The following is a 22,586-nucleotide window of genomic DNA, read 5'->3' as shown; positions in this document are numbered from 1 at the left end:
GCACCTTCAAGTCTCCCTCAGATAGGAGAATTCCTGAGAATTCCCCAAAAAATGGTCCCAAATTCCATCAGGAAGGGGTGAATTCCAAGGATCTGTGTACCAGCACCTTCTGTTCTCACAAAAGGGCAAATTCCCCATAAAAAAACCCCAAAATCCATCAGGAAGGGGATAATTCCAGGGATTTCTGCACCAGCACATTCAGCTCTCTCTCAGACATGAGAATTCCTGAGAATTCCCCAAAAACCCCAAAAGAGGAGCAGGGCTGAGCAGCTCCAGGGATGTTTGGGGTCCCAACAATTCCGGCCAGAGCTCGGAGGTGGAAGGAGGAAACTCGGGATAAAAACTTTTGGGGACATTTGGGAGCAGCTTCCTGCCCACTCTGGGAGTGAAATCCCAATAAATAAAACCTCAAAAAGAGATTTCAACCTCCTCAGCCTGGCCTGAGCCCTTCCCTCCAAACCCTCCTGCAGATCCAGAAATTCCAGAGCACTCAGAAAAATTTGGGGGGATTTTTGGGGTTTTGGGGGCTTGGATTTTTGTATTTGGGGATTTTTTGATCTGGGGGATTTTAGATTTTTGGATTTGGGGGGTTTTGGGTTTTCAGAAATTTGGGGTTTTGGGTTTTTGGGATTGGGGATTTTTTAATTTGGGGATTTGGAGGTTTTTTGGATTTTTGGGGTTTGGGGATTTTTGGATTTGGGGATTTTGGCATTTTTGAGGTTTTGGGGTTTTGGTTTTTTTGGTTTTTGGATTTTTTGATTTTTGGGTTTTTGGGATTGGGGATTTTTGAGTTTGGGGGTCTTGGTGGATTTTTGGATTTTGGGACTTAGGGATTTTTGGATTTTGAGGTTTTTGGATTTGGGTTTTTTTAGTTTTGGGGTTTTTGGGGTTATGGATTTTTGGATTAGTGGATTTTTTTTTTGGACTGTCGAATTTTTGGGTTTTGGGGGTTTTGGGATGTTCGGATCTTTGGATTTGGGGGTTTTTGAGTTTTTGCCTTTGGGATTTTTGCATTTTCCTTCTCCTCCCCCATCAGCCAAGCTCAGCGCTCGGTGCTGCTCTTTGGGACGATCGAACCCGATCCAAACCCGAACCAAACCCGAGCCAAACCCGAGCCAAACCCGAGCCAAAGAGCCCCAGAGCCCATCCCAGGCTGGGAAATTCCCTTTCCCGGAGGAGCCGGAGCGCGGCCGCCGTAGCCATGGCAGCGGGTATTTATTACATTTAATTACCTTTAATTACATTTCCAGCCGCCGCCGCTCCGGACTTTAACCCGAGCTCGGAGCGGCAGCGGCGCCTCCGCTCCTGCCCGGACCCGAAACCCCCCGGATCTCCCCCAAAAAATGGTGAGCGACCCCCGAGCCGCCCCAAAATCCACCCCAAAATCCCATTTTAAACCTTTTTTTTTTGTTTTGTTTCGTTTTTGGTTTTTTTTCTTTCTCCTCCTTCTCTCCCGTCCTGCTCCAGGCGAAGTTTCTATCCCAGGATCAAATTAATGGTAGGTACGGGTTTGTTCTGCTCCATAATTAGCGAGATTAAATTTATATTTATATTAAAAAATATATAATTTTTGGGGCATTTCCTCCCGAAATCATCTCCGTCTGGGCTTGTTCTCCCTCGGTCCCTCCTCCCCCGGGATTTCCTGCCTGGGAAAACGAGGGAATTCCATTAAAATTCTGCATCTTTAAAGCTGCGAGCACCCCCTCCCAGTCCCGCAGCAAAAATTCCCGGTGCCCGATCCCGGCTCGGGAGGGTTCAGAGGAGGAGGAGGATGAGAGGAAGGAGGAAAGAGAAGGAAGATGAGGATGAGGATGAGGAAAGAGGAGGCTCAGGGGATGCAAATTCCCACTGCGAGCCCCCCCCAGGGAAAGGGGAGCCTGGAATTGCTCCGGGAGCGGCCGAAGGAAGCAGAAATAAGAGTATTAATAAGAGTATTATTGCAAATCTGATAATCTGCCGGGGATTGGCGAGGGGAGGAGGAACGGGAGGGGGCACGGGAGGGCAGAGCGCCCACGGACAGCCCGGGACATCCCAGGACATCTTTGGGACATCCCGGGACATCTTTGGGACATCCCGGGACATCTTTGGGGCTCCCCAGCAGCGAGGGCTGGGGACAGAGGGGACAAGGACGGGGTGGCCCCGGTCCAGGCTGGTTTTCCTCGCCCGGAGGGAGGGAAGGGGAGGGAAGGGGAGGGAGGCAGGGAGAGCTCCCGGGCGGATCTGGGTCAGCTGCGAGCCGGGCTGTGCTGCTGGGAAAGTGCGGAGAGATGGGGGAGAACTCGGCGTCCTCCCCCTCCAAAATCTTCCATCTCCAAAATCTTCAAACATCATCCCCCTCTAAAATCTTCCACCTCCAAAATCCTCCATCATCCTCCGCCTCTAAAACCCTTCACCTCCAGCATCCTGCACTTCCAAAATCCTCCCTCTCCAAAATCTTCCACCTCCAAAATTCTCCACCTCTAAAATCCTTCACATCCAGCATCCTGCACTTCCAAAATCCTCACCTCCAAAATCCTCCCTCTCCAAAATCCTCCTCCATCATCCTCCACCTCTAAAATCCTTCACCTCCAGCATCCTGCACCTCCAAAATCTTCCACCTCCAAAATCTTCCACTTCCAAAATCTTCCACCTCCAAAATCCTCCACCTCCCACATCCACCTCCAGCATTTTCCCCTTCCAAAATCTTCCACCTCCCTCATCCTCCACCTTCAAAATCATCCCTCCCAAAATCTTCCACCTCCAAAATTTTCCTCCTCCATCATCCTCCACCTCTAAAACCCTTCACCTCCATCATCCTCCCCTTCAAAATCCTCCCCCTCCAAAATTCTTCACCTCCATCATCGTCCACCTCCAGCATCCTTCCCCTCCAAAATCCTCCTCCATCATCCTCTACCTCCCAATTCCACCCCCAAAATCTTTCACCTCCAGCATTCTCCACCTCCAGCATCCTCCCCCTCCTAAATCTTCCACCTGCCATCCTTCCCTCCTAAATCTTCCCTCTCCAGCATCCTCCCCCTTCACCATTCTCCTCCTCCAGCCTTCCCCTCACCATCCTGCTCCCACCGAAAAGCACTTTTAACAAAATCCTCTAAACTTTTAAACAAAATCCTCTAAACTTTTATACAAAATCCTCTAAAGTTTTATACAAAATCCTCTCCCTTTTAAACACAATCCTCTCCTTTCTCAGCCCTTTTCCCCCTCCCAGCCCCAATTAGCGCCGGGTTTTAATTGCCCTGAATTCCTGGAAAGGCGAAACCCGGGCGGACACCGGACCCGGCAGGATCCGGGGGGGCTCTGGAGGAGTAACCGAGTTTGGGTTTTAATCAGAGTTCAAGGAATGCTTTTCCCTGTACGACAAGAAGCAGAAGGGGAAGATTTCTGCCGCGGACCTGCTGGTGGTGATGCGGTGCCTGGGGGCGAGCCCCACGCCCGGAGAGGTGCAGAGACACCTGCAGCTGCACAGGATCGGTGAGCACGGCCCCAAAATCGGGAAAAATCCCGTTTTTATGGAGCTGGGATGGTCCAGGAGGGAGCACCCACCAGGAGTTGTGAAATCCAGCCTATGGGTTAACACAGTGCTGTTAAAATCCCCCCCAAAAGCAAACAGATCAATATGGATTTTTTGATGGGAGGGTGTCCAGACCAGCAGAGCACAGAAGAATGTTCAGGTCTGCAGGAAAAAACAAGCATGAAACCCAAGGAGTTGTGAGGTCGTGGGGGTCAAAAATTCGGGATCCAAGCTGAGAGAACAAATTTAACAAAGTTATAAATGGGATTTTAGGAGGAAAAAACCAATTGTGATGTGGCCTGGTCCAGAGCAGGGACAGGAAACTCCAGGAAAGGGAAAAGAAACCCAAAGTCAGGGAGAAGAAACTCCAGGAAAAGAAACCCCAGAAAAGGGAAAGGAAACTCTAAGGTCAAGGAAAAAAAAAACAGGAAAGGGAGAAGAAACTCCAGGAAAAGGGAAAAGAAACGCCAGGAAAAGGGAGGAAAGGGTAAAGAACCCCAAAGTCAGGGAGAAGAAACCCCAGGAAAAGGAAAAGAAACCCCAGAAAAGGGAAAGGAAACTCCAAGGTTAAGGAGAAGAAACCCCAGGAAAAGGGAAAAGAAACCCCAGAAAAGGGAGAAGAAACCCCAGGAAAAGCAGAAAAAAACCCAGGAAATGGAGGAAAAGGAAAAGAAACTCCAAAGTCAGGGAGAAGAAACTCCAGGAAAGGGAAAAGGAACCCCAGGAAAGGGAACAGGAGGAGGATGATGATGATGATGATAATGATGATGATGATGTTCAGTCCTGGACCCAGCCCCAAATGGACCCAGCCCCAAAGGAAATTCCCTTCTTTGCCCAGACAGGAACGCTGAGCTGGACTTCTCCACCTTCCTGAACATCATGTACCGGCAGATGAAGCAGGAGGAGCCCGAGAGGGAGATCCTGAGAGCCCTGGCCATGCTGGACAGGAACAAGAGGGGGGTGATCCCTGTGCCCGAGCTGCGTGCCAAGCTCACCCTGCTGGGGGAGAAACTGTCCGAGGAGGAAGGTGGGAAAAGGCAGAAATCCCACTGGGATTTCCCTTTCCTTTCCTTTTTCCTTTCCTTTTTCCTTTCCTTTTTCCTTTCCTTTTTCCTTTCCTTTTTCCTTTCCTTTTTCCTTTCCTTTTTCCTTTCCTTTTTCCTTTCCTTTTTCCTTTCCTTTTTCCTTTCCTTTTTCCTTTCCTTTTTCCTTTCCTTTTTCCTTTCCTTTTTCCTTTCCTTTTTCCTTCCCTTTTTCCTTCCCTTTTTCCTTCCCTTTTTCCTTCCCTTTTTCCTTCCCTTTTTCCTTCCCTTTTTCCCCTTTTCATTCTCTTTCCCTTCCCCTTTTCACTCTCTTTCCCTTTTCACTTTCCCCCTTCTCTCTTCTCCCCTGGGATGAGGAGGGGTCTGTGCCAGCAGGAGACACCAAACTAAACCCAGACAAACCCCCCAAACCTCCCCCATTTCTCAGCAACAAACCCCAAAACCCACTTGGATTAAATTTGTGATTTTTTTTTCCCTCTGTGGAACTCAAAAAGATGGATCTCCCTGCTCCAGAGAATTTTACATGGAATTAAAACCCAACTGCTGGCACCAGTTTGGAAGTGTCCCCTGATCCCAGGGGAGATTCCCAACAAAAATCCCCCAAAGCCCAAACCCTGCAGTGCTTTTTCCTGAACATCCCATGCTCTTTTTTCCCTTTTCCAGTGGATGATCTGCTGAAGGAAGCCAAGGTTGGGCCCCAAGGAACCATCAAATACGAGGAATTTGTTCACCTGCTCTGCCTCCCTTCAGTTGATTACTGACCCCACGGTGAGAGACAAAACCTCAAAGTTTTTATTTCTGTTTTCCCTCTCTGATCAGAGCCAGGAACCATCAGCTGCCTTTCCAAACCTGATTTTGCCTTCATTTATTGCTGGCACTCCCCCTGATTGCTGGGGAAAGATGTGAGCTGGTACTGAAATAAACTGAGTGTGGCAATGTGTGTCCAGCTTCCAAAAGTGAATTTAAAATATTTCAGTGCTGGGGCTGTGGCAGGAGGGATTCAGGGTCAAGGTCTCCTGGTGCTCCAGGAATCAGCACCACCCAGCAGGGGTTTGGGGGAAAAGGGAAAAATGGGGGAAAAGGGAAAAGAGGGTCAGGGAAATTCTTCTTTTCCACACCACAGAAAAACTTCCCAGGGAAATTCCCTTTTCCACACCAGGAAAAACCTTCCCAGAAAAATTCACATTTCCACATCAGGATAAAGAGGGCCAGGAAAATTTACATTTCCACATCAGGAAAAACAGGGCCAGGAAAATTCACATTTCCACACCAGGAAAAACCTTCCCAGGGAAATTCCCCTTTTAAATTCTCCTTTTCCACATCAGGAAAAACTTCCCAGGAAAATTCACATTTCCACACCAGGAAAAACCTTCCCAGGGAAATTCCCCTTTTAGATTCCCCTTTTCCACACCACAGAAAACCTCCCAGCAAAATTCTCCTTCTCCACACCAGGAAAATTCACATTTCCACACCAGGAAAAACCTTCCCAGGGAAATTCCCCTTTTAAATCCCCCTTTTCCACACCAGGAAAACCCTCCCCACCTCCAGGCTGATTCATCCCCTCTGCTCCTCCTTTTCCACATTAATTAACCCCCTCTGCTCCTCATTTTTATCCCTCCTGTCTCTCAGAGCCTCAAAGGAGAATCTGGAATTCCAGGCTGGGAAATTTCACGTGGATCAAACATAAAAATTCCCATATTCCCAAAAATCTGCTCCAGGAGCCTCTTCCTCTTCCTCCACCTTTTTTTTTTTTTTTTTTTTAAATCCTGAATCTCCCCTGTGCTCCATCATAAAAATAATCAGGAATTAATGAATTGATCCTGGCAGCCCCAGCAGATCCAAGGGATTGGGAAAGAATTCCCAGAGAATTCCCTGCAGTGTCCAAGGATTAGTGGGAGGTGTCCCTGCCCATGGAATGAGATGGGATTTAAAGTTCTTTCCTTATAATTTCCAAATTATCCCAGAATTCTGTGACTCACCCAGGAATGTCACACAAAAAAAGAGAAGAAATTGGGGGAAAAAACCCAAAATCTGAGCAAATCCCAACATTCAAAGTGTCCCTGTGAGGGTAAACCAGGAATTTTCCTCATGGAATATCAGACAGGGGAAAAGTGCAGAAAATCAAATTATATCTGAGCTTTACAAAAGGCATGGGAGCAAATCCAGGAATTCCAGTGAAGGAAAAAATCCTGATCCAAGCTCTGATCCCAAACAATCCCAAAGGCAGGCAGCAACCCCAAATCCCAGCCCCACATTCCAGACCCTCTCAGCAGATTTTTTACAGGGAAAATGAAATTTTCTCAGTGAAAAATGAAATTTGCTCCATGGGAAATGAACTTTGCTCCATGGAAAATGAACTTTGCTCCATGGAAAATGGAATTTGCTCCATGGAAAAGTGACACCAGCCACACCCTTCAGCTCTCACCGAGCTCTTCCTCCTCCAAGGACAGGAAATATTCCAGAAAAAGCTGAAAATTGGATTTACAGAGAGCTCAGGGAAGCAGCACACGGGGATCAGAGCTGGGATTCACCAGGAAAACCAAAAATGGGATTTTCCTGCTCTGTTCCCCTTATCCCAGGGTTTGGAAAATCTGGGAATGCAGCTCTGCCCAGGGTTTGCTCCTGGATTCTGGATTTATTTTTCCTGCTGGAAGAAAGAATTCAGTGAGAATTTGTTCCCAAATTCTGAGGGATTGCTCCCAAAGAAAAGCAGCCAGGGAGGAGCCAAACCTGCGCTGTCACTGCCCTGAATCATCCCAAAAAAAAACAATTCCAGGTGAAAAAAACCCAGGAAAATCCCCTCTCCCCACTCTCCCCCTGAGAAAACACAAAATAACCAAAAGCTTTTTATTATTTGGAGAGATTTCCACAGAAATGGGGAACAGTCAAAAGGTGAACCAGGTTTTTGGTTTGGGGTTTGGTTTTTTTGTTTTGTTTTTTTTCAATGTATATAATAAATAATTTCACTCAGTACTTTTATACAAACTGACATTGGGGACTGGACATTGGTAAATCCATGGATGGGTTTGGCATGCCCTATGGAAAAGGGAGAGAAAAGGTTTAAGGCAGTGGATGAAGCTTTCAACTCATGAATTCACGTTTTGTTTATTTACATTTTTTTCCCTTTGTTAATTCGTGAGCAGCAGCACTTTGGGGGACCACCAGTGTTAGAAATCTAAATTCTGTTAAAAAATAATTAAAAAAAATAAAATAAAATTACACTGCTAAACCAAAACCTTTCCCACTAAAATGTGCTTCCAAGCCTGAAATGTTCCAGAAGGAATTTTTGAGTTTTCACCACGTTCTCCTGGAGAATCCAAGGAAATCTCTGAGTCCCTGCAGGAAGCCTGGAATTGCTGCTCCCTCACTCTGGGGTGGTTCAGGGGGATGGGAGAGGGGCAGCTGCACCCCAGATGTGAGTGCATGTCCCAAAACCAGCTGTGGGCTCATCCAGATGTGTGTGCATGTCCCAAAAATATCCATGTCCATATCCCAGATGTGTGTGAGACCTGTGTGCATGTCCCAGATGTGTGAATGCCCCAAAAAAAACCTGTGTGCTCATCCAGATGTGTGAAAGACCTGTGTGCATGTCCCAGATGTGTGTGAATGTCCCAAAACGAGCTGTAGGCTCATCCAGATGTGACACCTGTGGGCTCATCCAGATGTGTGAATGTCCCAGAAACACCTGTGTGCTCATCCAGATGTGTGTGCCTGTCCAAAAACAGCTGTGTGCTTATCCAGATGTGTGCATGGCCCAAAACCAGCTGTGGGCTCATCCAGATGTGTGTGTGACACCTGTGTGCTCATCCAGATGTGTGACTGTCCCAAAAACATCAATGTCCATATCCCAGATGTGTGGGAGACCTGTGTGCATGTCCCAGATGTGTGAATGTCCCAAAAAATCCCTGTGTGCTCATCCAGATGTGTGTGAATGTCCCAAAAACAGCTGTGGGCTCATCCAGATGTGTCTGGCACACCCCAAACCCAGCCCAGATGTGTGACTGTCCCACACACAGCTGTGGGCACCCCCCACACACATCTGGGCAACCCCAAACCCGTGAACAGCTCCCAGATGTGGGTGAACATCTGGCACACCTGTGCACACCCCAGATGTTTGCACACCCCACAGACAGATGTGTGCACATCCAGATGTGTGCACACCCCACCCTGCTGCAATTCCAAGGATCCAGAGCAGGGGCACAGCCCAGGCACCGCTGGGGAGCTGGAATTTGGGAGTTTGGGAATTGTTTGGGAATGCCAGGGGCAGGGAGGGGGAGAAGCAGCCCCAGATTTGTTTGAAGCTGGAACCTTCCCCCATGGGATCTCAGGGGATGGGGAATGTTCCTGCCCAAGGAAATTCCCAAAGTGCCAAATCCCAGCACACCAACACTGCCGGGTTCCATCTGCCATGGGATCAACGGGGCTGGACCTGGAACCTTCCCCAGCAGGGAACTGGGAACTGGGAATGGTGGGGCCAGGAACTGGGAATGCTGGGTCACTGGGAATGATGGATCACAGGGAACTGGGAATGGTGGGGCCAGGAACTGGGAATGCTGGGTCACTGGGAATTGGGAATGCTGGATTACAGGGAAATGGGAATGCTGGGTCACTGGGAACTGGGAATGCTGGGTCCAGGAACTGGGAATGCTGGGTCACAGGGAATGCTGGGTCACTGGGAACTGGGAATGTTCCTGTCCAAATTCCAGGACACCAACACCATCACATTCCATTTTCCATGGGATTAACAGAGTTTTCGACCTGGAGCCTTCCCCTCCACTGGGATCACAGAGAATGGGAATGCTGGGTCACTGGGAATTGGGAATGCTGGGGCTTGGGGACTGGGAATGCTGGGTCACTGGGAACTGGGAATGCTGGGTCACTGGGAATGCTGGGTCACTGGGAATTGGGAATGCTGGGGCTTGGGGACTGGGAATGCTGGGTCACTGGGAATGCTGGATCCCAAGGAATGGGAATGCTGGATCACTGGGAACTGGGAATACTGGGTCACTGGGAATGCTGGGTCACTGGGAACTGGGAATGTTCCTGTCCAAATTCCAGGACACCAACACCATCACATTCCATTTTCTATGGGATTAACACAGTTTTCAACCTGGAGCCTTCCCCTCCACTGGGATCACAGAGAATGGGAATGCTGGGTCACAGGGAATGGGAATGCTGGGTCACTGGGAATGCTGGATCCCAAGGAACTGGGAATGCTGGATCACTGAGAATGCTGGATCCCAGGGAATGCTGGATCCCAGGGAATGCTGGATCCCAGGGAATGCTGTATCACAGGGAACTGGGAATGCTGGATCCCAAGAACTGGGAATGCTGGGTCACTGGGAATGCTGGGTCACTGGGAACTGGGAATGTTCCTTTCCAAGCTGCCATTCCCAAAGCCCCAAATCCCAAATGCCACCAGCACCACCTCCCATTTCCCATGGGATCACCAGGGTTTGAGGCTGGAGGGATCCCAGGGAATGGGAGCACCAAGCTGAGCTGCCATTCCCCAAATCCCAAATCCCAAATCCCAAATCCCAAATCCAGGACAGCAGCACCTCCCCTTTTCAGCATTTCCAGGTTTTTGATCCCCCTGTGCCCCTTTCCAGAACCATGGCAGGAGGGACCAGCAGCTGTGAGCAATCCCAAATCCCTGCTGGATGTCCCAGGAGCAGGTTCCAGGAAAAGCACAGCACTCACACCCCCAATTCCAGAGAATTTCACTTTATATCCATGAAAATCCTCACCCTAAACTGGATCAGAGCCATTCCTGGCAGAGCTTGAATCACTTCCAAATCAGACTGTTTCAAAAATAAGTCTTGCCCATTTTCTAGCCTTTTATTTCTTTTTTTTTTTTTTTAACCTTTTTTTTTTAACTTTTTTTTTTTTTTTGGAACTGACATTTAATAAATTATAAAATTGGTGTATGGTGAAATAGAATATATCAGCCAGATATGTATGAAATACACATGCATGGGAAAAAACTATTGAACTCACCTGGAACTCACACACACAGATCTATAAATACATATATACACACACATATACATATAAACACCAACAGTTTCCTTTTTCCAAAATTCAAGTCAACTATTTAGTGGCAGAGGGATGCTGTAAAAACACTAAAAACAATTTTTTTTTTGATGCCACATCATGTGAACCTTCCAAATAACCATACAACTGATCAGACAGCAATACCTAAATGCTACTTGGATTAAAGAATTTTTTTTTTGCTTTTTTTCTTGGTTTTTTTTAAATTTTTTCCTGTTTTTTTTTTCCTTTTTTTTAATCAATGCAAGATTTATTTACTTTATTTTTTTGAGACAATTTCATAGGCAAAAGGTGGCCCTTGTCAATGCTTGAAGCAGCTATTTGCAATCTTATTATTTTTTTTTGGACATGAAAAAAATTCAGACAAGAATCTGCTAATCTTAGTATTCCTTAACTCTCTTTTTTTTTTTTTCCTGATAAACTCATTACCTGCACTTTCAACCAGTTATAAAAATATTTTTCACACCAGAGGAAATATTTATTTTCTCTGACATGGACTTTGGGACACAAGAGAATCACTTCCTTCCCTCCCCCTTTTCTCTGACTTTAAAGAATCTCCTGAAAAAAATCTGCATTCCAGCTATTTACACATTCCACTCCTTAAGAACAACGGATCAGCCCAAATGACCCAAAAAAAAAAAAAAAAAAATTCCTATTCATGCACTTAAAAAAAAAAATAAAAGAAACCAGGAATTAAATAAGGCTGGAAAAAAAAAAAAAATCCAAAATAACTCCAAAGGGAAAAGTGAATTTTGAAAGCCACAAGGCCTAGAAGAGCTGGCTAAGGAGCAGAAATCTGGGATTTGTGCTGGGTTTGGGGCTCAGGCTGCCACTGCACATGGAATATTCACAGGGGAGCAGCCAGGGCTGCACACACCATGCAGGGGCTGCTGCATCTGCTGAGCTCAGGGATAAAAAACTCACCTGGAAGCAGCAACTGCATCTACTGCACTGAAATGAGGATTTTAGGGCAGGGCTGAGCTGCCCAGGGGGAATTTTTAGGATTTGAGGAGAAGTCAAACACGAGGTTACACTGACATGCTCAGGGTTGGGGATCCTGGAATAAAACCCTGCAGCCCCAGGGGGGCCTCACTCCCCAAAAATGGAACAGCTTGGTCCTGAACCTCTCCTCAGCTGGGATTTGATGTTGATTTGGGGTTTCACTCCATAAAAATGGAATATCTTGTTCCTAAACCATTCTTTAGCTGGGATTTGATGTTGATTTGGAGCTCCACTCCCCAAAAATGGAGTATTTTGTAAATAAACCATTCCTCAGCTAGGATGTGATGTTGATTTGGAGCTCCACTTTGGAATATCTTGTTCCTAAACCATTCCTCAGCTGGGATTTGATGTTGATTTGGAGCTCCACTCCATAAAAATGCAGTATCTTGTGCCACAGGTCATTCCTTAGCTGGGATGCTGGGATTGGGGCTCCACTCCACAAAAATGGAAAATTTTGTCCCTCAAATCATTCCTCAGATGTTGATTTGGGGCTTCACTCCATGAAAACTGAACTCAAACCATTCCTCAGCTGGGATCTGATGTTGATTTGGAGCTCCACTCCCCAAAATGGAACATCTTGTCCTTCAAATCATTCCTCAAATGGGATTTGATATTTATTTGGAGCTCCACTTTGGAACATCTTGCTCCTAAACCATTCTTCAGCTGGGATTTGATGTTGATTTGGAGCTCCACTCCCCAAAATGGAACATCTTGTCCTTCAAATCATTCCTCAAATGGGATTTGATATTTATTTGGAGCTCCACTTTGTAACATCTTGCTCCTAAACCATTCTTTAGCTGGGATTTGATGTTGATTTGGGGTTCCACTCCATAAAAAGGGAACATCTTGTTCCTAAACCTCTCCTCAGCTGGGATTTGGGGCTTCACTCCATGAAAACCGAACTCAAACCATTCCTCAGCTGGGATCTGATGTTGATTTGGAGCTCCACTCCCCCAAAATGGAACATCTTGTCCTTCAAATAATTCCTCAGCTGGGATGTGATCTTGATTTGGAGCTCCACTTTGGAACATCTTGTTCCTAAACCATTCTTTAGAAGGGATCTGATGTTGGTTTGGGGCTCCACTCCATAAAAATGGCAAGTTTTGTCCCTTAAAACATTCCTCAGATGGGGTTTGGAACATCATAAAAATGGGACAAGTCATTCCTCAGCTGGGATTTGATGTTGATTTGGGGCTGCACTCCCCAAAAATGGAACCTCTTGTTCCTAAACCATTCTTTAGCTGGGATCTGATGTTGACTTGGAGCTCCGCTCCCCCAAAATGGAATATCTTGTTCTTAAACCACTCCTCAGCTGGGATCTGATGTTGAATTTGGGGTTCCACTCCCCAAAAATGGAGTATCTTGTTCCTAAACCTCTCCTCAGCTGGGATTTGGGGCTTCACTCCACAAAAATGGAAAACTTTGTCCCTTAAAACATCCCTCAGATGAGGTTTGGGACATCATAAAAATGGGACAAGTCATTCCTCAGCTGGGATTTGATGTTGATTTGGGGCTGCACTCCCCAAAAATGGAACATCTTTTTCCTAAACCATTCTTTAGCTGGGATCTGATGTTGATTTAGGGCTGCACTCCCCAAAAATGGAATATCTTGTTCCTAAACCATTCTTTAGCTGGGATGTGATGTTGATTTGGAGCTCCACTCCATAAAAATGGAATATTTTGTAAATAAACCACTCCTCAGCTGGGATGTGATGTTGATTTGGAGCTCCACTCCCCAAAAATGGAATACCTTGTCCCACAAATCCTTGCTCAGCTGGGATCTGATGGAGTCAGGCCCTCAGGAAGGAGTGAATCTCAGAAATGTGGAATATTCTGAGTTGGGAGGGACCCACAAGGATCAAAGTCCTTGCACAGGAAATCTCCAAATCCCACCCTGAGCATCCCTGGGAGCGTTGTCCAAACATTCCTGGAGCTCTTTGAGCCTTGGGAACGTCCAAGGGAATTCCCTGGGGAGCCTCTGAGGGGGAAGAATTTCCCCTAAAATCCAACCTAAAGCTCCCTCTCAGCTTGGTGGCACTCCCTGGATGAATTTGTGACATTCCTGACTTAAAGCATGGAATCCAAAAGGAGAATTTGCCTGGATAGGGGGGCAATGCCAAAAAAAAAAAATCCCAAAAAACCAACCCCACTCCTGAAAGGCTCTGGGCTGCAGACAGGGCAGGGGCTGCTCTGCTGCCAGAATTACAAAATTCTGCACTAAATATGGGATGGGGAATCAGATTCCACCACCTGGAGACAAAACCCTCTCCCCAAGCCTGAACTTCAGAAGTTCAGCTCCTCTCCTGGTTCTTTAACTGTGGAGAAAATAATGCCATAGGTGTCCAAACTATAGGGAAAAAAGAAAATAAAATAAAAGCAACTCACATGAAAAATGCACAGGTGTAAAATCTTCAGCATCCATAAAAATGAACTGAAGCTCCTTGTTTTTCTTAAATTTTTTTTTCTCTTTTGTCTTTTTTTTTTTTCTTATTTTTACCAGCGAGGCCATCTTAGGTTTATATACAAAAGTAAAACTGAAAATAGACTTTTTTTTTTTTGTTCTCTGTACACATAAATTTTTTTTTTCCCCTTTTAAAAAAAGGAAAAAAAAAAACCACCTTGCTTAACATTTTTTTTTTGTTTGTTTGTTTTCTTTTTTTTTTTGAACAGAAAGGAAAACCGAGCATGAAGATTTCCTCTGTCCCACCACCCCACCCCCCCAAAAAAAAAAAGAAAAAACAAAAAAAACCCCAAAAAATAAAATACAAATGCATCAGTCCAATGAGATAATATCTGGTATGATACCAAAGATTGAGGCTGTGTCTGTGCTGCTCCTGCTGGCCACGGCGTGCCCGTGGTTCTCCCGGAGGCTGTTGGAGGAAACCAAGCTGCTGTTGCTGCCACTGCTGCTGCCGTTGGTGGCTGGCAGGGAGCTGCTCCCCCCTGCATTCAGCTGATCCAGGAACATTTGGGATGAGGTGTAGGGGAAAAATCTGGAGTGTAAAAGTTCCTGATCGTCCGAGGCCGAGACGGCGGCGGCGGCGGCGGCGAGGAGGGAGGTGTTGTAATGCTGGGGGGGGAAAATTGGGTTGGGGTTTTAATAAAAAAGTTCAAAGGGGTTTTGGAGTTTTGGTTGGGGGTTGGGTTTTGCAGTGCAGGCAGTGGATGGGGAAATGGGTTTTTAGGTTTGTGGGGTTTTGGTTTGGAGGAGGGAAGGAGTTGGAGATGGTGGGGGTGGAAAGGGCAGGGAGGGAATGGGAGCAGAAAATCCAAACAGGGAAAGGACAAACAGGAATGGGAACAGAAAACCCAAACAGGAATGGGAGCAGAAAAACCCAAACAGGGAAAGGACAAACAGGAATAGGATCAGAAAACCCAAACAGGGAAAGGACTAACAGGAATGGGAGCAGAAAATCCAAACAAGGAATGGGAGCAGAAAAACCAAACAGGGAAAGGACAAACAGGATTGGGAGCAGAAAAACCCAAACAGGGAAAGGACAAACAGGAATGGGAGCAGAAAAACCCAAACAGGAATGGGAGTAGAAAAATCCAAACAGGGAAAGGACAAATAGGAATGGGAGCAGAAAACTCCAATTAGGACTGGGAACAGAAAAACCCAAACAGGAATGGGATCAGAAAAACCCAAACAGGAATGGGATCAAAAAACCCAAACAGAAAGGGATCAGAAAACCCCAGTCAGGGAAAGGGCAAACAGGAACGGGATGAGAAAAACCCCAAACAGGAATGAGATCAGAAACCTCAAGCAGGAAAAGGACAAACAGGAATGGGATCAGAGAGTTCAAACCAGGAAAAAGGACAAGCAGGAATGGGATTAGAAAACCCAAATCAGGAGAGAGGGAAAACAGGAATGGGATCAGAAAACCCCAAACAGGAATGGGATCAGAAAACCCCAAGCAGGAATGGGATCAGAGAGTTCAAACCAGGAATGGGAAAACAAAAATGAGAAAAGCCAACCAAGAAAAAGGACAAGCAGGAATAGGATTAGAAAACCCCAAGCAGGAATGGGATCAGAGAACCCAAACCAGGAAAAAGGGAAAACAAAAATGGGATCACAGAGCCCCACCCAGGAAAAAGGGCAAGCAGCAGCATTTCTGGGGCTTTGTTTGTTTGTTTGTTTGTTTAGCTGTTCAAAAAATCCCTTGCAGGTAAAATTGCCCCAAATTCATTTTGCCAGCCCCAAAAAGTGAGGGTGAGGCACAACTGGGAGCTGGAAGTGTGCAAATCCCACTGGAACTAAAACCCCATTTGAACAAAAATACCATTTGAACCCAGCTTCCCTGAGGGGGAACTTTGCTCCCATCAGGGTTAAACACCCAGGTTGTCCCAGCCTTGTTCCCAAAGATTTTTCCACTGGCACAACCAGAGCAGCACAAAACCAGGATTTTGAATATTCAGAATTCAAATTCCAAAGTGCAGGCTCTGCTCTCCATTAAGATATCAAAGTATCCCTCAACTTTTACTGCAATTTTAATGCAATTTATTGCCATTTTAATGCAATTTTAGTGCAAATTTAATGCAATTTTAGTGCAATTTTCCTCCATGGGGAGCAGAAAGGGCAGGGAGACATCCCAGGAAGGAAAAAGGACAATTCCACAACAAAGTTCCTGCTGAGTTGAATCCCTGGTTCTCAAAATGTTTATTTTTGCTGTGCCTCATCCCACTCCAGCTAGGAAAAGTGTTTTGGTTCTCCCTGACTTACCTGATTGTCACCTGACAGGAAAGGGAAGAAATCCAAACCTGTCAAGAGACAAAAAAAAAAACCAAAATTCAGCTTCTCCAAACAACCCCTCTCCATTTTTCCACCATTTATTTTGAAATAAAACCAGCCCAACACCGATGCCACTCCAAATTCCCTGTGCCAGCAGATCTATGAAGGGAATTACAGGAATTTCATGATTATAAACCACATGTCTGGGTGTCTTGGGTTACAATACAGAGTGTGATCAAAGGTTTCTGTTCTGTCACCATCTGCTGAGGGTGGGGCAGTGATCCTGATCTCTGTGGGAGATATTCTGCTAATGGGCATCCATTGAAACCAGGCAGGGCAGTGTTCTTTATCTCATGGGATATCTCCTGTTCATGGCCATGTTTATAAACCAGCTGGGGCAGTGTTCTTTATCTCATGGGATATCTCCTGTTCATGGCCATGTTTATAAACCAGCTGGGGCAGTGTTCTTTATCTCATGGGATATCTCCTGTTCATGGCCATGGTTTATAAACCAGCTGGGGCAGTGTTCTTTATCTCCATGGGATATCTCCTGTTCATGGCCATGTTTATAAACCAGGCAGGGCATTGTTCTTTATCTTTTCACAACCCATCCTTCCTCCAGCCAGTCATTTTCTGCTCATGGCCATTGAGTCCCACTGTGGCACTGATAAAATTACTGCATCCCATTGGGAGTTGCTCCAGCCAGGGGGAAGAGCCCAACATTTCTTACCAAGATAAAAACAGAGGGTTTGGGACACTAAGGGAGCCCCTTTCTCCACTGGACTCCAGAGGAAAACCGGATTTCTCCACATCCCCACTGGAGCTCCGGAGGGAAACTGCACCTTGTACAGGAGCACTGCTCCAGCTGAGCCACATCTGTCACTGCAGGAGGATGCAGCCACCATGGAATGGGACTGCTGCCAACACCCTGCCTGACGGGTGTCAGGCTGTACTCTGACTGTGTCAGGGTTTGGGGTTTGTTCTTTGTAGTGCTGTATTTCTATTTTAATTTCCCTAGGAAAGAACTGTTATTCCTAATTCCCATATCTTTGCCTGAAAGCTGCTTGATTTCAAAATTATAATAATTTTAATAATTTCTCCATTTCAAAGAGAAGCTCCTGCCTTTCTCAGCAGACACCTGTCCTCCAAACTAAAACAGCAACTTTTATTTCTTTGTCCATATATAAGCTGTACCTGATTATAAGCCGCACTCTGGGTTTGGACCAAAATTTTAGTCAAAATGGTGCAGCTTATAATCGTGAAATTCCTGTACTTTGATTTTGTGCTGGGTAGGAGTGCTTGCAGGGCTGTGCAGGACTCACCTTGCAGGTCATAAGGCATGGGTGTCATGTGGAATGGGTGCCTGTAGTCCTGGATCAGGGAGGTGTTGATGTAGCTGGTGTCCACAGCAGGAAGGCTCGGGGTTCTTGACACAGGAGAAGCTTGGTGGGGTAAATTTAGAATGCTGGAAAGCAAAAAAATAAAGGTTTGTTAAAAGGAGGAAATGCTGGGCCATCAGGGGGTGTTTGTTTACTGGTTTTGGAATGGAACTTAAATTCAAAATATAAATATAAATATAAATTATAAATAATATATAAATAAATATAAATAGCCCAAGGCTCCTCCTCACAATTGTTCATCAGGAAAATCAGCCCAGTGCAAGAGAGTTGAAATTCAGGAAAGCTCAGCAAACTGCAGCAACTGGAAATGGTGCTGGGGTCTCTGTAAATGTCTGATATAAATGTGTATATATATATATAAACGCCTGTATGATCTCTGTAAATGTCTAACATAAATATGTGTATATATATCTAAATGTCTAATATAAATGTATCTATGTATATATATAAAAATGTCTATATGATCTATATAAATGTCTAATATAAATGTGTGTATATATATCTATATCTGTATCTAAAGTCTAACAAAAATGTCTATAGGCTCTCTATAAATGTCTAATATAAATTTTTATATATATATAAATGTCTATAGGATCTCTATAAATGTCTAATATAATTGTGTCTGTATCTATATCTCTAATATAAATGTATCTCTATCTCTAATATAAATGTGTGTGTATATATCTATATAAAGGTCTAATAAAAATGTCTATATGATCTCTATCAATGTCTAATATAAATGTGTGTATATCTATATCTATATATCTATATCTATATATAAAAGTCTAATAAAAATATCTATAGGCTCTCTATAAATGTCTAACATAAATGTGTATATATAAAAATGTCTACAGGATCTCTATAAATGTTTAATATAATTGTGTCTATATCTATATCTCTAATATAAATGTGTGTGTATATGTATCTATATAAAGGTCTAATAAAAATGTCTATATGATCTCTATCAATGTCTAACATAAATGTGTGTAAATCTATATCTACATCCATATCTATATCTAATATATATCTATATATATCTATATATCTATATAAATGCCTAATATACCTGTCTCTATGATCTCTACAAATGTTTAATATAAATGTGTGTACACCTATATATCTATATCTATAGGTCTAATATAAATATGTGTGTGTGTATATATCTATATAAATCTCTAATATAAATGTCTCTATGATGTGTATTAATGTCTAATATGATTGTGTATTTCTATATCTACATCTCTAATATAAATGTGTCTATATCTATATAAATATAAATGTCTACATAAATGTGTCTCTATGTTCTCTACCAATGTCTAAACAATCCCTTTACAAACCAGCTGTTCTCAGGCCAGGGCTGAACCCCAATCCCCAGAGGGATCTGTGACCCCAAGCACTGACAGCCCCAAGGTGACCCCAACAAAAACCCCTGGAGGGCTCTGGGTGAGCTCTGCCATGAGGAATCCCCATCCCAGAATATCCCTGCACACAGGAGCCATTCCAGCCTGGCTGCCAGCTGTGCCCAGCTGTGCCCAGCTGTGATTCCTGTCCCACACTGCTCCTCCCTGCCTGCTGCTCTGACATTTCCCCAGCTGTGCAAACCCTCCCTGAGAGCCTCTGCATCGTCTCACACTCGTGTTTGCAAACACAACTGAAATATTTGTGTTCCACACTCACATCTTTCATTCCTTTGCACCATTCTGTAAATACATCTGAAATATCTCACTGTGTTCCACACTCAGAGCTCTCATTCTCTTTGCTCCATTCCCCAAACACAACTGAAATATTTGTGTTCCACACTAAGATCTTTCATTCCTTTGCACCACTCTATAAACACATCTGAAATATCTCATTATGTTCCACACTCAAATCTTTGTTTCCCTTTGCATCATTTCCCAAACACAACTGAAAAATATATTTGTGTTCCACACTCAAATCTTTGACTCCTTTTGCTCCACTCCCCAAACACAATTCAAATATTTCTGTTCCACACTCAAAGCTCTCATTCCCTTTGCAGCATTCCCCAAACACAACTCAAATATTTTATTATTTTGCACACTCAAATCTTTCATTCCCTTTGCTCCACTCCCCAAACACATCTGAAATATTTTGTGTTCCACACTCAAATCTTTCATTCCCTTTGCTCCATTCCCCAAACACAACTGAAATATTTTGTTCCACACTCAAATCTTTGACTCCTTTTGCTCCACTCCCCAAACACAATTCAAATATTTCTGTTCCACACTCAAAGCTCTCATTCCCTTTGCTGCATTCCCCAAACACAACTTTAATATTTTGTGTTCCACACTCAAATCTGTGATTCCCTTTGCTCCACTCCCCAAACACATCTGAAATATTTTGTGTTCCACACTCAAACCCCTGATTCCATCTCAGCCCTTGTGCTCCTGAATGAGGACATCACCCAAACGCAGAACGTTCTGGAGCTGATTTATTTTGGCACTGGTGACTCCTCTCTGCACTGCTGTGCTCTCACCCCTTGTTGTTTATTGGTGATGCTGGAGAAATGGAGGGACAGCTCCTCTTGGCTGAAGGCTCCTCCTCCTCCTCATCAGAGGAGCTGTCGATGGTCAGGTCGATCACTTCCACCTTCTTGTTCTTGTTGGATTGCTGGTGAGAGGACACCTGGTGCTCCAGGGAGGAGCTGATGCATCCTGCACAAAACCAACACATCACAGCTCATCAAAAACTCTGATTAAAGCAAAAAAAAAATCACAGAATGTTGGGAACTTACAGCACCCAATGAGCTGATCTCAGAAGTGATTAAAGATATAAATGAATGTTTAGAAATTAACATTTTGGTAAGGGACAGCCAGGCATGGCTCACCATCAACTCCATTGTAGGATGCTGTCACCTCCTGCACCTCCTTCTTGGATCTCATGGGAGCCCAGGATCCATCCTCCTTGAACTGGATCTCATCACAATCTGTACAGAACTTCAGGATCTCCATGAACAACCTGGCCACCAAAAACATTTCATATCAGTCCTCAAAAAGAGCTTTTTTTTTTTTTCCTTTATTAACCAGTGTAAGTCTGAGTTTGTGGTAAAGCTTTTCTTGGGAAAATTAATTTCTAGGGAAATTAAAAACATCAAAATTAAAAAAAAAAAGAGGGAAATGAGCTCAGTTTCAGAGAGAAATCAGATTTGGGGCTGGGTTGCAGCTTCACTCACCCATCAATGATGAGGTGCTCGTAGGGAGCTTTCTTGTCACACACAGGGCACACCCAGGTTGGTTTTTTCTCATTCATTTGGATGTAGAGAGTGGCATCAAAGCACTGCAGGTGGGAGCAGGTCAGGGCCCTGCAGGGGATGGTCAGGCGCATCTTGCCAAGCTGCAAAAGGAAAAAAAATCAGGATTTTATTATTTTGGTGTGGAATTATCCACCAGGGCTTTTCTGCCTGAAAAGAGACAAGAGTTAGGTTGAGTTTTGTGGTTCAGAAATCAGAGTTTTGGCACATGCAGCTCCCTCCTTCCTGTTTGAAATGGTGTAAAAGTGAATAAAAATCATGTTTGGAATTATATTTTATCAAGGAAATTGAAGAATACATCTGCCAAATTTAACAAAACACAGGGCCCACTGTAAACACTGTCCTGGAAATCAGAATTATGCTTCTTTACCATGAAAGTATCATTAAAAGCAGCCAGTGAAAGGAATTTCACTTCAATCTGAAATAAACTGAGATTTAAATTGATCTGAAATAAATAAAAATCTCCTCACAAAACCCCAGAGCTGCTCCAAGTGCTGATGCTGCAGCTCAGGAGGGGTTTGCAGGGACCACATCAAAGGTGAGAAGCAGCAGAGTCTAAACAAGATTTTTACCACATGAAAACCCAACAAAACAATAATTTAATTATATGTTATCAAGGAAATTGAAAAGTATATCCTGCCATGTGTAACAAAACACAGGGCCCACTGTAAACACTGTCCTGAAAGGAACAAAATTAGAATTACGCTTCTTTACCATTCAAGTATCATTACACTGAAAGGAAAACAGACAGTGAAAGAAATTTCACTTCAATCTAAAATAAATTGAAATAAATAATAAATCCTCACAAAACCCCAGAGCTGCGCCAAGTGCTGATGCTGCAGCTCAGGAGGGGTTTGCAGGGACCACACCAAAGATTTTCAGCACATGAAAACCCAACAAAACAATAATTTATGGAGAATTGTTTCAGCTGAAGTTTGGAGCTGTGTTTATTATAAAATGCACCCAAGGCTGCACCTGAGCAGTTCTGGGGGATTTTTGGGAGCCAATCCAGGCTGATGCTGAGCAGTACAAGGAGGATCCACAGGATGGCACCAAAATATCCCAAAAACCCCAAACCAGAACAAAGGCTCTTCTCACTTCCTTTTTTAATTCCCTCTGAACTGAAACCCCTCCTCCCCATCCCCAGAAAATCTCTTTATTTTCCCTTTTCTGTGTTTCTCAGTCACTGTCCCAAGTTCCCAGAGATGGGAGGGGACACAGAATTATCTGGGGACAATTCCCACAGGTTGGGCACCTCCTCCCTCCAAATCCATCCCTAAATCACATCATTCCCTCCTAAATCACATCATTCCCATCCCTAAATCCCATTATTATTCCCACCCCAAAGCTGTTATCACATCAATTAAAAAAATCACATAATTCCCACCAAATCCCATTATTTACATCCAAATTATTCAGATTATTAAATCAGTTATTCAGATTATTACTTCCAAAATATTCAGATTATTACATCCAAATTATTCAGATTATTGCATCCAAGTTATTCAGATTATTAAATCAATTATTCAGATTATTACATTCAAATTATTCAGATTATTCCATCCAAATTATTCAGATTATCAAA

At 44.3% G+C, this 22,586-nt stretch overlaps 2 protein-coding genes across 4 annotated transcripts in view; one reads left to right on the top strand and one right to left on the bottom strand.

Annotated features, from left to right (window-relative positions):
- Window positions 1-48: 48 nt before the first annotated feature.
- Window positions 49-5,491, top strand: CALML4 (calmodulin like 4). 3 transcript variants are annotated; one of them, XM_033070712.1, is made up of 5 exons: window positions 49-54; window positions 1,468-1,498; window positions 3,328-3,468; window positions 4,347-4,535; window positions 5,215-5,491. In XM_033070712.1, exons 1-5 carry the CDS (start codon window positions 52-54, stop codon window positions 5,310-5,312), a joined length of 462 nt encoding a protein of 153 aa, XP_032926603.1. In that variant the 5' UTR covers window positions 49-51; the 3' UTR covers window positions 5,313-5,491. The 3 variants fall into 3 exon arrangements, with proteins under 3 accessions (XP_032926603.1, XP_032926602.1, XP_032926604.1); XM_033070711.2 differs by lacking the exon at window positions 49-54 and adding an exon at window positions 1,187-1,346; XM_033070713.2 differs by lacking the exons at window positions 49-54; window positions 1,468-1,498 and adding an exon at window positions 1,190-1,346.
- An 8,715-nt stretch (window positions 5,492-14,206) lies between these two features.
- PIAS1 (protein inhibitor of activated STAT 1) overlaps window positions 14,207-22,586 on the bottom strand; it is a 56,816-nt gene continuing 48,436 nt past the window's right edge. Inside the window, exons 9-14 of the mRNA XM_033070872.1 lie at window positions 20,924-21,084; window positions 20,579-20,709; window positions 20,228-20,405; window positions 17,656-17,798; window positions 16,325-16,362; window positions 14,207-14,674 (exon numbers count right to left, since the gene is read on the bottom strand). Of these exons, the coding sequence (XP_032926763.1) occupies window positions 14,378-14,674; window positions 16,325-16,362; window positions 17,656-17,798; window positions 20,228-20,405; window positions 20,579-20,709; window positions 20,924-21,084 (948 nt within the window). The 3' untranslated portion in view covers window positions 14,207-14,377. The remainder of the gene's footprint in view (window positions 14,675-16,324; window positions 16,363-17,655; window positions 17,799-20,227; window positions 20,406-20,578; window positions 20,710-20,923; window positions 21,085-22,586) is intronic.

Source organism: Catharus ustulatus, chromosome 12 (assembly GCF_009819885.2).
Source record: "Catharus ustulatus isolate bCatUst1 chromosome 12, bCatUst1.pri.v2, whole genome shotgun sequence".
In the NCBI taxonomy this organism is placed as follows: domain Eukaryota; kingdom Metazoa; phylum Chordata; class Aves; order Passeriformes; family Turdidae; genus Catharus; species Catharus ustulatus.
Note: the sequence above shows the minus strand (reverse complement) of the source record. Positions and strands in the feature narration are given on the sequence as shown.

Excerpts from the sequence above, each read along its gene's own strand:
- CALML4 (XM_033070712.1), top strand. Across the intron at positions 1,499-3,327 it reads ATCCCAGGATCAAATTAATG|AGTTCAAGGAATGCTTTTCC; the intron begins GTAGGTACGGGT and ends GGTTTTAATCAG. Across the intron at positions 4,536-5,214 it reads GAAACTGTCCGAGGAGGAAG|TGGATGATCTGCTGAAGGAA; the intron begins GTGGGAAAAGGC and ends TCCCTTTTCCAG.